Source organism: Amphibalanus amphitrite, unplaced genomic scaffold, assembly GCF_019059575.1.
Source record: "Amphibalanus amphitrite isolate SeventyFive unplaced genomic scaffold, NRLGWU_Aamphi_draft 001161F_arrow, whole genome shotgun sequence".
NCBI lineage: Eukaryota > Metazoa > Arthropoda > Thecostraca > Balanomorpha > Balanidae > Amphibalanus > Amphibalanus amphitrite.
In genome coordinates, this window is record NW_024882655.1 from 149,959 (window position 1) to 164,453 (window position 14,495).

The window sequence follows — 14,495 nt, forward strand, 5'->3', positions numbered from 1 at the left end:
TTCCGACCCAGACTTATGACCAGTTCTCTGCCATATTTGACCCATGACCTTTGACCCATGTTTCATGCTCTGGCGTGCCCCGTACTTGATGGCCTGTAACCTGTGACCTTTGATAGATAACATGTCAGCTGATGCATGCAGCTTATGGCCATATGACTTTTGACTTGCCATGTTATGGGCTTATGACAGCGTATTACCTTATGACTTCTGGCCTCTAATTAATAGTCTGACATCCGTTTTTTTTTTTTTGCGACTTGACCATTCACGTCCTGGATATGGGGACGCAATACACCATATCTAAGTTTAGCGTCCTAGCCAGTTTCGTCATCCGACCTCTGACCTCTGACCTGTGACCTGTGACCTCTGACCTCTCACCTCTGACCTGTGACCTGTCCCCCCTCAGGAGCTGGAGGGTATCAAGGTGAAGGGTAAGGACGTCCCCAAGCCCATCAAGACCTGGTCCCAGGCCGGCCTCAGTAAGAAGGTTATGGACGTGCTGAAGAAAAACGACTATGAGAAACCAACGCCCATTCAGGCTCAGGGAATACCGGTCATTCTATCAGGTGAGAATGCGTTGAACGCTGAGAACACTCACGACACCTAGGGTACTGAGAACACTGAACACTGAGCAATAAGAACACTGAGAACACTGTAAGCTACCGTAAACGACGCCCATTCAGGCTCAGGGCAATGGGCATACCGGTGATTCTATCAGGTGAGAACACTATGAACGCTGCATTCATAGCAGTGCACGGGGTAGTGTATGAAACTGTGCAACGCTGCTTTCATTTCAGATCAACACTTTGAAGCTCAGTGGGAAGTCTTTGCACAATACACACAGCAGTTGTGGACTGTGGAGGCATTCTTAATACGTGCTGTAGGAAAAAGTAAAACAGTGCATACTGCAGATGCATTTCTTACATATAACAAGCAAAACTGTAAACCTATAAAAGTTTGCCTTTCAATGTTCATTCTTTAAACTCCCTTTACATTTTGACCGTTAGTTAGCTGCCTGCCACTGTTGTAAGACGTCCATTGGCTCTTCATGCTCTTCAAACGCATAAATTGGCTGCCTGCACCGTCTTGAAGCGCTGGATTGGCTGTCTTCTACGATCCCAGCCCCCTGATTGGTTGTCTCCCACAATTCCAGCCCTCTGATTGGTTCTCTCCATTTCCAGGTCGCGACATGATCGGTGTGGCCAAGACGGGCTCGGGTAAAACTCTGGCCTTTGTCCTACCCATGATGAGGCACATCGCTGATCAGCATGAGTTGGAGGACACGGACGGACCCATAGGTGAGTCAGTGAGTTAGTGAGTTGAATTAGTGAGTTAATTGGCGCTAATGAGCTTATGAGCGTTAAGAATACGCATAGCTGATCAACATAAGTGTTGGAGAATGCTGTTGAACAGATGGTTTGATAGATGAGCTAGAGAGTTAAAGTGTGAGGGAGGGGCGAGTTTTATGAGAATGCCGGGACTGTTTTGTGTTGGGTGGTGTATGTGTGTCGCGAGGTTGTGAGTGTGTTGTTCATAAGTCATATTGAGTGTGAACTGAGTTACGTGAATGTTTTTCGTTAGTCGTTCTGTGTCAACTTTCCTGTCGTGGCTGTGGATCGTGTTTTGCTTGGTAGCCATGATTCATCACCGTGTGTCATGAGATGTTCTGAAAGCATCACGAATTACATCGGTAATGACTTAGAACTACTCCATATCAGTAGACTACCCAATACAGTAGTCTATGACATAGGACGTAGACTATCCTGGCATAGACCTTTTTGCTTGGTTTCGCGACCTCTTGCGCCGACTTTTATCTTTACTTCCCGTAAACCATTATATGTTCGTAATTCGTATGCTACTCGAACGCACTTACATATTCTAACATTGTGTTCTCCTCCTCTGTTGTTAACGATCATTATCGCCCTAACTCGGGAACTCTGTCCTCAAATCGAGCCCGTAACAAAGTATTAGCGTGTGTGACTTTATTTCCCTGTTTACAGGTCTTCAAAAGCCATCTCGTAACACAAGCAGCATCATATGCTCCAACCTGTGTGTACTTTATCCCCTGTTTACAGGCCTTCAAATTGAGCTCTAACACAAGGAGCATCATATGCTCCAACCTGTGTTTTCTTTGCTCCCTTTTTACGGATCTTCATAGCCAGCTCCTAACACAAGTAGCATCATACTTTCTAACCCGTGTGTTCTTTGTTCTATGTTTACAGCAATCATCATGGCCCCTACCCGGGAGCTCTGCCTCCAGATTGGCAAAGAGTGTCGGAAGTTCGCCAAGCCTCTCGGACTCCGTGCTGTCTGCGTGTATGGAGGAACCGGTAAGTGTGGGGAGGGATAAGAGTGTTTGGGATAATTCTAACTAATGGTAGAAATGTCCATGTCCAGCTGTTGCTAGCTTTGTGGAGTATTTTTAGGGGTATTGTTAGGATAATTATAACTAATGGTAGCAATGTCCATGTCCAGCTGTTGCTAGCTTTGTGGAGTATTTTTGGGAGTATTGTTAAGATAATTATAACTAATGATAGCAATGTCCATGTCCAGCTGTTGATGGCTTTGTGGAGTATTTTAGGGGTATTGTTAGGATAATTATAACTAATGGTAGAAATGACCATGTCCAGCTGTTGATGGCTTTGTGGAGTATTTTTGGGAGTATTGTTAGGATAATTATAACTAATGATAGACATGTCCATGTCCAGCTGTTGATGGTGTTGCGGAGTTTTGTTTTTTTCCGTGATGTGAAATGCTTAGAGTTCGTAATCGTTGTGGATTATTTATTACAGTATGTAGATTACGTGTTTCTCGATAATGACGTGACTCAGCTAAGCTGCTATTAGATTTGACAGTGTGCAGCCCAGCCATTTATGCATCAACGATATGGTACTCCTAGCGTTAATGTTCCTTAGTATATTCAGCACTTCCCCACACAATTATACACTTCCTCCAGACATCACCATTTTTCCATTATATTTCTCCCACACGTTTCAACGCTTCCCAATCTACTCTCTTCCCTCCATGAACGGCCTCTCTCATCTCTTCCCTAGACATCTATAAGAACTCCCTTTCATCTCTTCGGTATAAATGAAACCCCTGTTCTCTCTATCCACAGGTATCAGTGAACAAATCGCGGAACTCAAACGCGGCGCTGAGATCATCGTCTGTACGCCGGGTCGTATGATCGATATGCTGGCCGCCAACTCTGGCAGAGTCACTAACCTGGTCCGAGTCACCTATATTGTGCTCGATGAGGCAGACAGGATGTTTGATATGGGATTTGAGCCACAGGTGAGTTAGCGAGGGGGGAGGGCTGGCTTTACTGTGCTGGTGTTAACTATGTATAGTCTGGCAAAGCTAAGAAAGAATGGATTTAAAGTGCTACGGCTGTTAGTGCATGTGCATTTATATTGTGAGAGCATATTTTCTGTCGCAACTTTTTCACAGAACTTTCTCCGAACCATACATATCAAGTGATCAAAACACGATGTATCCCTCATTGACAAATATATTGATCATGACAAATATATTGATCACGTTCATGATCAATGGATGCTCATGATCATCCATTTCGCCCACAGGTGATGAGAATCATCGACAACGTCCGCCCGGACCGCCAGTGTGTGCTGTTTAGCGCCACATTTCCGCGCCAAATGGAGGCCCTGGCGCGCCGCATTCTCATCAAACCCGTCGAGGTGCAGGTCGGAGGGAAGAGCATCGTCTGCAAAGATGTGGAACAGCACGTGGTGAGTTTTGGCGGGAAATCGAAATAATAGCGGGAAAAGTATTGTCTGCAAGGATGTCGAGCAGCACGTGGTGAGTTTTGGCGGGAATTGTCGTGGAAAATAATAGCGGTGAAAGTATCGTTTACATCATAGATATCGAGCAACACGTGGCGAGTTGTGGCGGGAAGTAATGGCGGGCTCAGATTGACGAGAATGACATTGTTAATTAGGATGTTTAGCACCACCTGATGAATTGTAACGGTAAATAACGGCGGGAAATCAGGGTGGGGCAGGAAAATAGCTGGAGGCTGAGGTGTGTGAAGTGGTATTGTGAGTTGATGTGCACAGACTGCCTTGCAGAGTCGGCTACGACCAGTACCACCGACATTCTGCTTTGCGTTCCGAAGTTTGTAACTATCTTCTAAAGTGTGGCTTGTGAGCTCATTCTTGGTCCCAATCGCCGGGGGGGGGGGGCAATAATATTTCCCCTGAGTACCCCATCGTCAAAATGAACCGCTTCTCGAAGCAAATAACGAATGTGCTCATATTTAGTAGCTCCGCTTAATGCCCGCCCCTCAAATAAAACTCCCAAGTAGCTAACAATTAGACCTGAATTCTTACCGTTATCTGTATCTTCTGTCCGTCAGATTCTGTTGGACGAGTCGCAGAAGTTCTTCAAGCTGCTGGAGCTGCTCGGGAAGTCGGATCAGCAGGAAAGCACGCTCATCTTTGTGGACAAACAGGAATCGGCTGGTGAGTGAGTGAGTGAGTGAGTGAGTGAGTGAGTGAGTGAGTGAGTGAGTGAGTGAGTGAGTGAGCGAGCGAGCGAGCGGGTGAGTGAGTGAGTGAGTGAGTGAGTGAGTGAGTGAGTGAGTGAGTGAGTGAGTGGGTGAGTGAGTGAGTGTGCTCACCCCTTATGCGAGCTCTACAACTGTGTAACTGAAAGCCCTGCAAATGTGTAATCCACGTCTATAATTTTCCTCAGATGACCTTCTCAAGGACCTCATGAAGGCGATGTACCCCTGTATGGCGCTACACGGAGGTATCGATCAATTTGATCGAGACTCGACGATCAATGACTTCAAGTCGGGCAAGATCAACCTGCTGGTAAGGATAGATATATTTTGTTTAAGATCGATATGATGATCAGTGTTGCTTTGGCTTCTTTAGTTGACCTGGTTGTCTGTTGGAATTAAGGGTGATTTTGGTTTAATGATGAACTACGAATTGCAAGACGGTTAGAGTGAGGCTGACTTTGAAACTAGGGCACAGTATGCTAGCGGAATGATCCTTTGGCTAAGATGGTTAGCCACGTATCCCTGTTTCCCCGTTAAGCAGAAGTTCGTCCTACAATTGCGTACTCTTGATTTGGTATGTAATATTGCGCCCAAGGTCAATTGCAAATGTAATAAAATGTTATACGATATTTTTATTCTAACCAAATGATCCTTAACTCGCTTGGCCCTGATGAAAAATTTAACCCTAGCCTTCTGAAACCTCCGACAGTCCCATCAACATCAAAAACATTTAAACCTGACCATGTTTCATGTTCGTCCTCCCCCAGATCGCCACCTCGGTAGCGGCGCGAGGTCTGGACGTCAAACACCTGACTTTGGTGGTGAATTACGACTGTCCTAATCACTATGAGGATTACGTACATCGGTGTGGTCGCACCGGCAGGTAATTCTCACATTGGTTTCCTCGGCACTGTCTTATGTAGGTAAGGGATACGGGGTAGTGGATGTATGCGTAGTGGGGTACAAAATATACCTACGTAGTACCTAACTCTGAACCTACGACTGTCCCAACCACTACGAGGACTACGTTCATCGGTCTGGTCGCACGGGCAGGTAAAGGACGCTGACATTGGATACATATTGATACACCTGACCCTAGTGGTGGATTACGACTGTCCTAACCACTACCGAGGACGTTTACGTACGTCGTACAGGTCTCGCGGGTTTAAGCGGTAAGCTTTGCACCTATAAAATTTAGTGTACTACAGGCTATATCTTCGTCGTCTTAAGCTTTTCAGTGTTGAAGATGCGATCGACTTGTTGGTTCACAAGCCGGCCATGATCGTGTAAAATGGCTTCATCGTAGATCGATTAGTTTCTGAGATATAACCGGAAATGTAAAGGTGCAAAACCTACCGCTTAGTCTCGCGAGAGCCGTACATCGGTGTGGACGAATGGGCAGGTAATTGCCACAATGGCTTCCTCAACATAGGGTAGGCATGTGCATAAGTTGTTTAGGTAAGGAAAGGGCTGGTATTGGATTAGCTGAATATGTGGTACCGGTAAGGGGCACTATCTTGATGCATACCTACTTAGAGCGCATATTTGGCCGGTAAGGAAATTATGTAAGTACAGTCACTGCCGTGAATAGTGGATCCTGATGTAGGTGCTGAGGGGCATCATGTAAGTGTTGTGATGTGTGCACGCCCCTGATTTTTTATTTGTATTATGTTTTTGATAAAATTGTTAGTCTCATTCACAGTTCCAAGTTTACTGACGCTCTCTACTGTCCACGATTTTAATGGATCGTTATGTTCATATTTGTTATCTATCTACCAGTCAACTCCGTATGCGGAGGCCTATGTTGTGCCAATATATGAACATGTACTATTGTGTTATGTTCCACCGCAAGTCTAAACAAAACGCGGACTATACTCAGTTCCGTTTCAAGCTTGCGGCCGAAGTGCCCTGCTGAAAGCAGTGCGTGATTTCTGTATATACTGCTCTTACATTCAAATACGCAAATTTTTGAGCGAAGGAGCGATCTGCCTAAGAAGTTTGCCCAAAAATCTGCCCAAGAAGACCGCAAGCTTGATGTGGAACAGACTATAACAAAAATGCCTAGCGTCGTCATTACAGTGTTCATAATATTTGCTATCTACCGTCCTAGTTCTATCCCAGTTACTGACACCCCCTCCCCCTCAGAGCTGGAAACAAAGGTCGTGCCTACACCTTCCTAACCGAAGACAACGCTCGACAAGCTGGGGACATCATCAAAGCCCTGGAGCTCTCAGAGTCCAACGTACCGACTGATCTCAAACAGCTCTGGGAACAATACCGGCAACAGCAATCGGCGGTAAGGACTGGGGAGAGGGGGGATTGGTGGGGGGGGGGGGTCAATGATGTGGATGAATTTCGACACTGCAGACCCATGTCACTCCGCTTTTGATGACATCCGAAGGGGGCCTCAGGACAACAATAGCGCATGGTGCGCCACAATCGCTTCCGTGCTACGAGAACAGTTACCATTTTTGAAAATGTTAGTTTGAAATAAAGTTACAAATAAAAAAATGTAATAAAGTTGTTCAGTAAATCGATACCTTATCTAAAAGCTTACTAAAAAAAGTAATTCATTCATATTTGAAATACGTCAAGCTATAGATGCGTTTTTACCTTGCTTTCCTGCAGAGGGTTTTTAAATCGTCCTTTCTTCAAAACCGGCCATTTCTGAGCACATTGCTGCTCTTTTTTTTTTGTCGCTAGAAATTTAGTTGAGACTTCCATTGTTTTCTTGTTGCTATTCTAATTGAATCTGATACTAAGCCTTTGTCATGCAATGCTGATGTAGGTAACGTCAGTGAAATAGTGCTATTCATGATGCAATATCAACGCTCTCCATGCCGCAGGAAGGGAAAAAGGTCCGCACGGGTGGCGGTTTTGGCGGCCGCGGCTTCAAGTTCGACGAGAACGAGGCACAGACGACTACGGACCGAAAACGGTTCGAAAAGGCGGCACTGGGTGAGAGTTGGGGAGAGAGGGAGAGAGGGAGGGAGGGGGAGGGAGAGAGAGAGAGAGAGAGAGAGAGAGAGGGGGGGGAGAGAGAGGGGGAGAGAGAGAGAGAGAGGGGAGAGAGAGAGAGAGAGAGGGGAGAGAGAGAGGGGGGGAGAGGCCCGGCCGGGGAGGGAGGGAGATAGATATGCCGCGGGGTAGCAGCTGAGCCTACATACGCTAGACGAGTTTGCCTGATTGCTACCCTTTACACGACGCTTTGCACTTATCTGTAGCTTGTGCAATAATACAACGTCTTCCCTTATATCTGGCTTTCCACTTTCCAGCACGTCCTACATCTATGGGTTATTAATTTCTTGGATAGGTCAGATAGACACGTAAGTCTGGAAACATAAGTCGCCACTAGATCACATATAAAATGTCCGTTTTTGCGTGTGGGCTGTATTCCTGACTCGTGATTACGGAGCGAGCGAAGCGAGCGTAACTAGTCTTTCCTTAGAAATTTCTGAGTATGAGCGGCCGACCGGCCGGCCGGCCGGCCGTGCGGACGCCTTTGCGAGGCTTATACCTCAGCAACCACTTGACCGATTTACATGCGGTAATTTTTGTAGGGTAGCTTCATTCCTTCTACCAAGTATTGGACTATTCCCGATGCATGTGGGTGACCCCTTATGCACGTGCCACGTGCAAAACGAAGAGGTGTCAGTTTTGTAATTGTTGCAATATCTCGGTAACTGCTTGGCCGATTGCGCTGAAAGTTGGCATTTAGGTAGGCACCCACTAGGCACTGCATATCCATGTGCCAGAGTTGGGGTGCTGCTGCACGTGCGCACGTGCAGGGGTCGATTCTAGATCTCGAGAACGGCTTGACCGATTGCGCTCAAATTCGGTACACAGTTAGGGACCGGTTAGTAGGGTGCCGTGCACAAGTCAGTCGTGACCCATTTTGCACGTGCGCACGTGCAGGGTGCCGCTTCCAGATCTCGAGAACGGCTAGGCCGATTGTGCCCAAATTTGGCACATCGCTAGAGACCAGTTAGTAGGGTGCCGTGCACAAGTCAGTTAGAGGTACCCCCTCGCAATATCGCACGTGCAAGGCCCACCCTCTCGCTCGCTCCGTTAGTCGCCCCAAAAGGCGTTATACTGGTAATAATATCGACCTTTCCCGTACCCCAGGTCTCCAAGACTCGGACGACGACGATCTGAACGACGACATGGACTCCAAGATCGAGTCGATGCTGGCTCCAAAACGCTCCGTCAAGGAGGTCAACAAGCCCCCGCTGCTGACGCCAGTGTCTTCCACGGCGGCTTCCACACCGACTTCAGCTGCAGCGGCGGCGGCGGCGGCCGGCGCCGGCCTGCTGGGGCCCGTACCGACGCAGCCCAGCCCAGGTAGGTGGACGTGGGGCATTATCCTGGAATTACTTTCGGTCCCAGGGTGTCGAGTGAAAAATTATTTCCAAAAATTGCCTATAAGAGTGGAAAATTAATATCGAGAAAGGCCTCTTCGCGAGAAAAAATTGAAATCGCAACCACCGTAGCTGAAAGTGAGCTAAGGGGTTTTTGTGGCTTGCACTCTGATGATATCAATGTTAATCACTCACACAGCCATATGATTGAAAAATGACTTGTTTTGAAGTTTGTGAAACATAGTGGGAAAATACCCCCCCCCCCCCCTCCCCCATTGAATACGAAGAGAGGAATATTCATGGCAACTGGGTGTCAGTTTGCACCCACTTTTCAACCCTAGCATACTGACGTGGGGTTTGGGGCCTGGGGGTGTGTTTGGGGGATATATTATAACCTACGTGGTTTATAAGTCAAAGTGAGTGTGGCCTGTGGTTTTGTCAAATGATGTTTTATGTCTTTTGACGAGGAGGTACTCCAAATCTAGAAATGACATATTCATTGTAGTTTCCAAATAGTAATATAGATATTTTGTAATTATTCGGTGCCCATCTTCTCTAGTTTCTGTTGTCGTTTCTGAATATGGTTTGCTCTCTATTCTTTTGTTTGATTTATTTATGGAAGTAATTGTCACCATTTCGTGTGTACTTCGTAATCGTTTTCATTTCGTCATGCTGTTTCCCATCAAGCGCCAACCACTGCATCATTCAGTCTTTTTCCTACCCGTTTTCAGGCGGTGCCTCTGTTCCTGTGTACATCCTGGTCCTGGGGGTAACTTTGTTATGTCCTTTCCCAGTGATCATAAATTTCTGACCATGTCATACCAGCTTAGTCGAGATTTTCTTAGCCGCGATAGATGTCTAGCCCATAATCCCAAATATGTTGTCCTAAATCTGTAATAAATAGGGTGATATAGGGTAAATAGGGTGGTAATATTTAGGAACTTATCTGCTCTAATATTGTCCTTTGTTTCTCCTCCTCCTTGCAGATGTGCTGGCACTGATAGGAACCCTCTCTCCACCCCACTCCCTCTACCCGACCTCATTCCCATTCTACTGGGCAAAGGCAAAGACTGCTATGTAATGTCAGACTCTGACCTCACATAGTAATTTTTGCCTTTTGCACGGCAGGACTATTCTCTGCTCTAATATTGTCCTCTGTCCCCCCCCCCCCCTCCTTGCAGAAGTGCTGGCGCGAATGGGCGGGCCGGCGTTCGCTAATCTGGTCCGAATCTGCGACTCTCTTTCCTCCGCAGCAGCGATGGGAGCAGCCATGAACGTGCCTCTGGCTCCTGGAATGGCGCCAGCCATGCCTGGACTCCTGGGACCCCCGCCTGGAGTAGCGCCGCCCGGAGCACCGCCATTCAGCGTACCACCCCCGCTGGCGGCCGGAGGGGCGACGCCATCGGGAATTCCTGGATTGATGTCGACTTCACCATTCGCTGGAGCGAGTGGAAGTGATAAGCTTGAGCTGGCGAGGAAACTAGCGCTGAAGATTAACGCCCAGAAGCAGTTGTCGAGTAATGCTGCGGCTATAGCGGTGTCTGTGGCAAGTGGAGTAGGAGGAGGAGCGGGGGTGGTGAGACCGGGAGGAGACGGACTGCTGGGAAGACCGGGACAGACGCCAGTGTTGACGGTGAGGCGGGGAGGGGGAGGGAGAGAGGGGGAGAGAGAGAGAGAGAGAGAGAGAGAGAGAGAGAGAGAGAGAGAGAGAGAGAGAGAGAGAGAGAGAGAGAGGTGGAGAGAGGGAGGGGAGGATGGGAGAGAGAGAGAGAGAGAGAGAGAGAGAGAGAGAGAGAGAGAGAGAGAGAGAGAGAGAGAGAGAGAGAGAGAGAGAGAGAGAGGGAGGGAGAGAGGGATTGAGGAATACGCAGCTTGTACCAACGTGAAGTGAAAGAAAATTATAAAGGAATGATTATAATCAAGTTATAAAGGGATATGAGAGGACCTCTAAATATGTTTCACTTTAGCCATATTTCACTTTTTTACCTAACACTAATATTGCACTAGCTACTTCATAGAAGAAATATTGGATCCCATTGGCCATTAGCAGCTAATCAAACTTAACCTTGCATAAAATTTCCGGAAGTTTCCGATTTCTACCAACGCATAATCGTAATAAGTGGAACTGCGTACTCTTGTGGTTTGTAAATCATCTGATGTCACCTCCTGCGAGCTCATTCATCATTTTCATCACCCTCATCACCTCGTTCTTCGGCAGGCTCGTATGGTAGCCGAACAACTCGCTGCCAAGCTCAACACCCGTCTCAACTACATCCCCGAGGAAAAGACGGAAGAGGAACCCGAACCAGAGGAGCCCGTCTTCACAAAGTACGAGGAGGAGCTGGAAATCAACGATTTCCCGCAACATACGAGATGGAAAGTCACCAGCAAGGTATGTTCTGTCGTGTAAAGGCTGAAACGGTTACGTCGGGTCAGAGGTCTACCTCAGGTCAGAGGTGACCCAAACCTAATCGGTTTTACCTTTGTGCGGCAGTTTTGGACAATAACCTTGAGTTGGAGTGCGTTGTTGTTGATCTCACCCTGTCAGAACTTTGCTAGGCTCAATTCGAGATCAGTTTCCCTTACAATACAATGCAATACAATACAATACGCGTACAATACAATGCATTGTACGCGTGGGTTACCGACAATATTGGTAAGACCACGTAAGGCTCTGACCAATGTGACGCCGGGTTTCGTCTTCGTTTTGATTATTCTCTGTGGATCCAATATAACCCTTTGTGATGCAATATAACCATTATGTGTGGATACAGCATAACCCTTTGTGACCCCATCGTAACCCTTCTGATCTCATTCCGTCCCTTCACTGCCGTTCCCGGTTTATGTCGCTATCTACCCCTCTATAATTCCTCATTGATCCTGCTTTTTGTCTCGTACTTTTTCTGTCTCTGTGCCTATGTAATTGTTTCCAAATCGTACAAGGAACCCAAAATCGTCCCAAAACCCTGTCTTTAAATGTTGCTTAGTAATATATGTAACCTCTTCCGACCCATTACACCCTCGTTAACCCTTTTCTACCCCCCTCTGACCTCCCTTCTTCTCACCCCTTCAGGAGGCGCTCGCTCAAATCTCCGAGTACTCCGAAGCCGGTATCACAGTCCGCGGCACATACTACGCCCCTGGTACAAAAGTACCCGAGGGCGAGCGGAAACTCTTTCTTGCCATTGAGTCCGCTTCTGAACTGGCCGTTAGCAAGGCTAAAGCCGAGATCACACGGTTGATCAAGGAAGAGCTGGTGAGGGCGCAAACACAGCACGCGGTGGGTAATAGGGGTCGGTATAAGGTGTTGTAGGGGAGAGAGGGGTATGCTAGGGAGAGCGAGAGGGGTTAGTGAGTGAGAGAGAGGATGGGAGAAAGATTCGTGCTACATTGGTTCTTGTCTAGTAAGGAAGTGGAGGGTGTCTTAGTTTGTGTTTGAGAGAATTTGGGGAGAACGAAGCTTCTTTTGTCCAATGTGTGCGTGAGGGAGGATTGTGTTTAGCTTGCGGCTGAGAGGCTAGCAGAGACTAGCGCTCCATTGCTCTAGTGCTCGCGCGTGGAGAAAGGAAGACACGGGCTTCTCTTCAGAGGCTAGGAGAGGTAGATGAACCATATCTTTAGTTCGAAAGTTTGGCAAGAGAGTGATGGCTGCTTGGCGTTTGCTTTTTAGGATAGGAGAGATGAATGTTTTAGTAGACTCCTGTGGTAAAATGAGTTTGATGCTTCGTTGTATCCGAAGGTTGGGACTTTTCAATTAGACAATCACTATTCTTTAGAATTGTGATTTTCTATTGAAAATCCCAACCTGAGCTACCTCTCTAGGGGGGTGTTTAGCGTTTCTGCCGCGATTTTGGTCATTTTGATTCCGAGAAAAACGGCACGGTAGAATTTTTTGCCATTTTCAGCGTTTGGTCCCGTGTGGGGGAGCTACCTTGTGTCAAAGTTGCATAAAATATAATGGGCCCGTTTTGGGGTAATCGGCACGTGCATTTTCCCATAGGGTTAACATGGGGAAAAATTAAAAATGCGATTTGCGCAAAATCTGTTCAGTAATATTTGTCCACTTTTTTAGGGTCAGTTCTTGGGCTGGCACCTCACCTTATGGGGGTAATTATTTAAAAATCATAGGGTACAGTTTCGGGTAATCGTGACGGACAGTTACCCCATGTTGAGCCTATGGCGATTTCGAAAAATTATTTTCAAATCGATTTTGCCAAATATTTCCACGTTAGATTTTGAAAATTTTCCAATATGTTGTGCCCCGGGGTGTCGGCTACCACGTGGTATGGGTCAGATATGGGGCGATTGAAAAGCACGTGCCACGTGCAAACGTGTTTGATGGGGTAACCTCCGGGAAAATCCGACATTGGCCAACTGGGGGTCCTATGGCGTGGAAACCACTCCACCTAGCGACACCAAATCAACGCAGCCGGTGAGCAGATGAGTCCAGCTTGTCGCACTAGTGGTCACGTGGCGCACGTGCTATTGCACGTGCCGTGGCACGGGGTCAATTTTGGTGCTTAAATATACTAGCATTGTGAAATGCAAGGAATGGGGGAAATAGCCGTCAGACCGTCAGTTTTTATGATAGGGTCGATCTGAAAACGGGTATAGACACAGAATGAAGGGGGCTAAAAAACTGCTATCTCGGATTTTGTGTAAAATGAAAAATTCAAAATTCTGGGGAAATTATATATTCGAAAGGTGAAATTTCACTAAATTTTCCCGTTTTTCGAGTTTAGCCGTCCACTGTTCAGGGATGGTGACACCGGCCGGGGTCATCTTTTATATGCTGATGGCCACGTCGATGGGTCATCACGTGGCGTGAACGGTGAAGCTATCAAAGGTCCGGCACGTGTCACGTGGCCACGTGTTTGAGTCGCGTACCTCCCAGATTATCGTGTTTTTGCCGATTTGTGGCCTTATAGCACGAAAACAGCACAAGCCAGGAACACTGAAATGGTGCAACCAGTGAGGGGACAAGTCCTGCTTGCACCACCGGTGGTCACTTGGCACACGTGCAAATCTGGGCACCTCCGTTGCGGAGATATTTTATAGTGAAATATTCAAATGTACATAACTTTTTCAGTTTAAGTCCGATTGGGCTAGAATTTGGTGGGTGGATGAATTGTTAAGCGACATGAACGAATGCGCCATGTTTGTTGCAGTGCGCCACGTTTGTCTCAAAGCGCCATTTTTGCCGCAAAGCGCAGAATGTGCGCAACTTTGTCGAACACTGGACGATTAGTGTGCGCTGTAATTAAGGGATGGCTGCTTATACGGCAGATATGAATGCACCACATTTGCCGCAGGGCGCCATATTTTGCGTAAATGTTTGCGTTTTGCCTAAGGCGGGCGTTTTTTGCGGCGGTTTTTGCGTTTTTTTTTCGGTGTTTGCGTTTGACGGCGGGCGGCCGTTTTTGCGTTTTTGGCGGTGTTTGCGTTTGGCGGCGGGCGGCCGTTTTTTTGCGGCGGTTGGTGGCGGGCGGGCGTGCGTTGCGGGCGTTTTTTTGCGGCGGTGTTTGCGTTTTTTGCGTTTTTTTTTTGTTTGGCGGCGGGCGGGCGGGCGATGCGGGTGTTTTGCGGTGTTTGCGTTTGGCGGCGGGCGGCCGTTT

The 14,495-nt window shown here is 47.4% G+C and overlaps 1 protein-coding gene across 5 annotated transcripts in view; it reads left to right on the forward strand.

Annotated features, from left to right (window-relative positions):
* Positions 1 to 12,610, forward strand: part of LOC122370704 (probable ATP-dependent RNA helicase DDX46) — a 31,226-nt gene extending 18,616 nt beyond the window's left edge. For 2 of the 5 annotated variants that reach the window (XM_043346544.1, XM_043346543.1), the window contains exons 10-23: positions 404 to 563; positions 1,179 to 1,295; positions 2,220 to 2,327; positions 3,116 to 3,291; positions 3,582 to 3,746; positions 4,373 to 4,478; positions 4,711 to 4,832; positions 5,290 to 5,405; positions 6,668 to 6,818; positions 7,369 to 7,480; positions 8,648 to 8,863; positions 10,134 to 10,513; positions 11,099 to 11,272; positions 11,954 to 12,610. In XM_043346544.1, the coding sequence (XP_043202479.1) occupies positions 404 to 563; positions 1,179 to 1,295; positions 2,220 to 2,327; positions 3,116 to 3,291; positions 3,582 to 3,746; positions 4,373 to 4,478; positions 4,711 to 4,832; positions 5,290 to 5,405; positions 6,668 to 6,818; positions 7,369 to 7,480; positions 8,648 to 8,863; positions 10,134 to 10,513; positions 11,099 to 11,272; positions 11,954 to 12,193 (2,343 nt within the window). In that variant the 3' untranslated portion in view covers positions 12,194 to 12,610. Of the gene's footprint in view, positions 1 to 403; positions 564 to 1,178; positions 1,296 to 2,219; positions 2,328 to 3,115; positions 3,292 to 3,581; positions 3,747 to 4,372; positions 4,479 to 4,710; positions 4,833 to 5,289; positions 5,406 to 6,667; positions 6,819 to 7,368; positions 7,481 to 8,647; positions 8,864 to 10,061; positions 10,514 to 11,098; positions 11,273 to 11,953 lie in introns of all 5 variants that reach the window. The other 3 variants (XM_043346546.1, XM_043346545.1, XM_043346542.1) reach the window with 2 other exon arrangements.
* Positions 12,611 to 14,495: the final 1,885 nt, after the last annotated feature.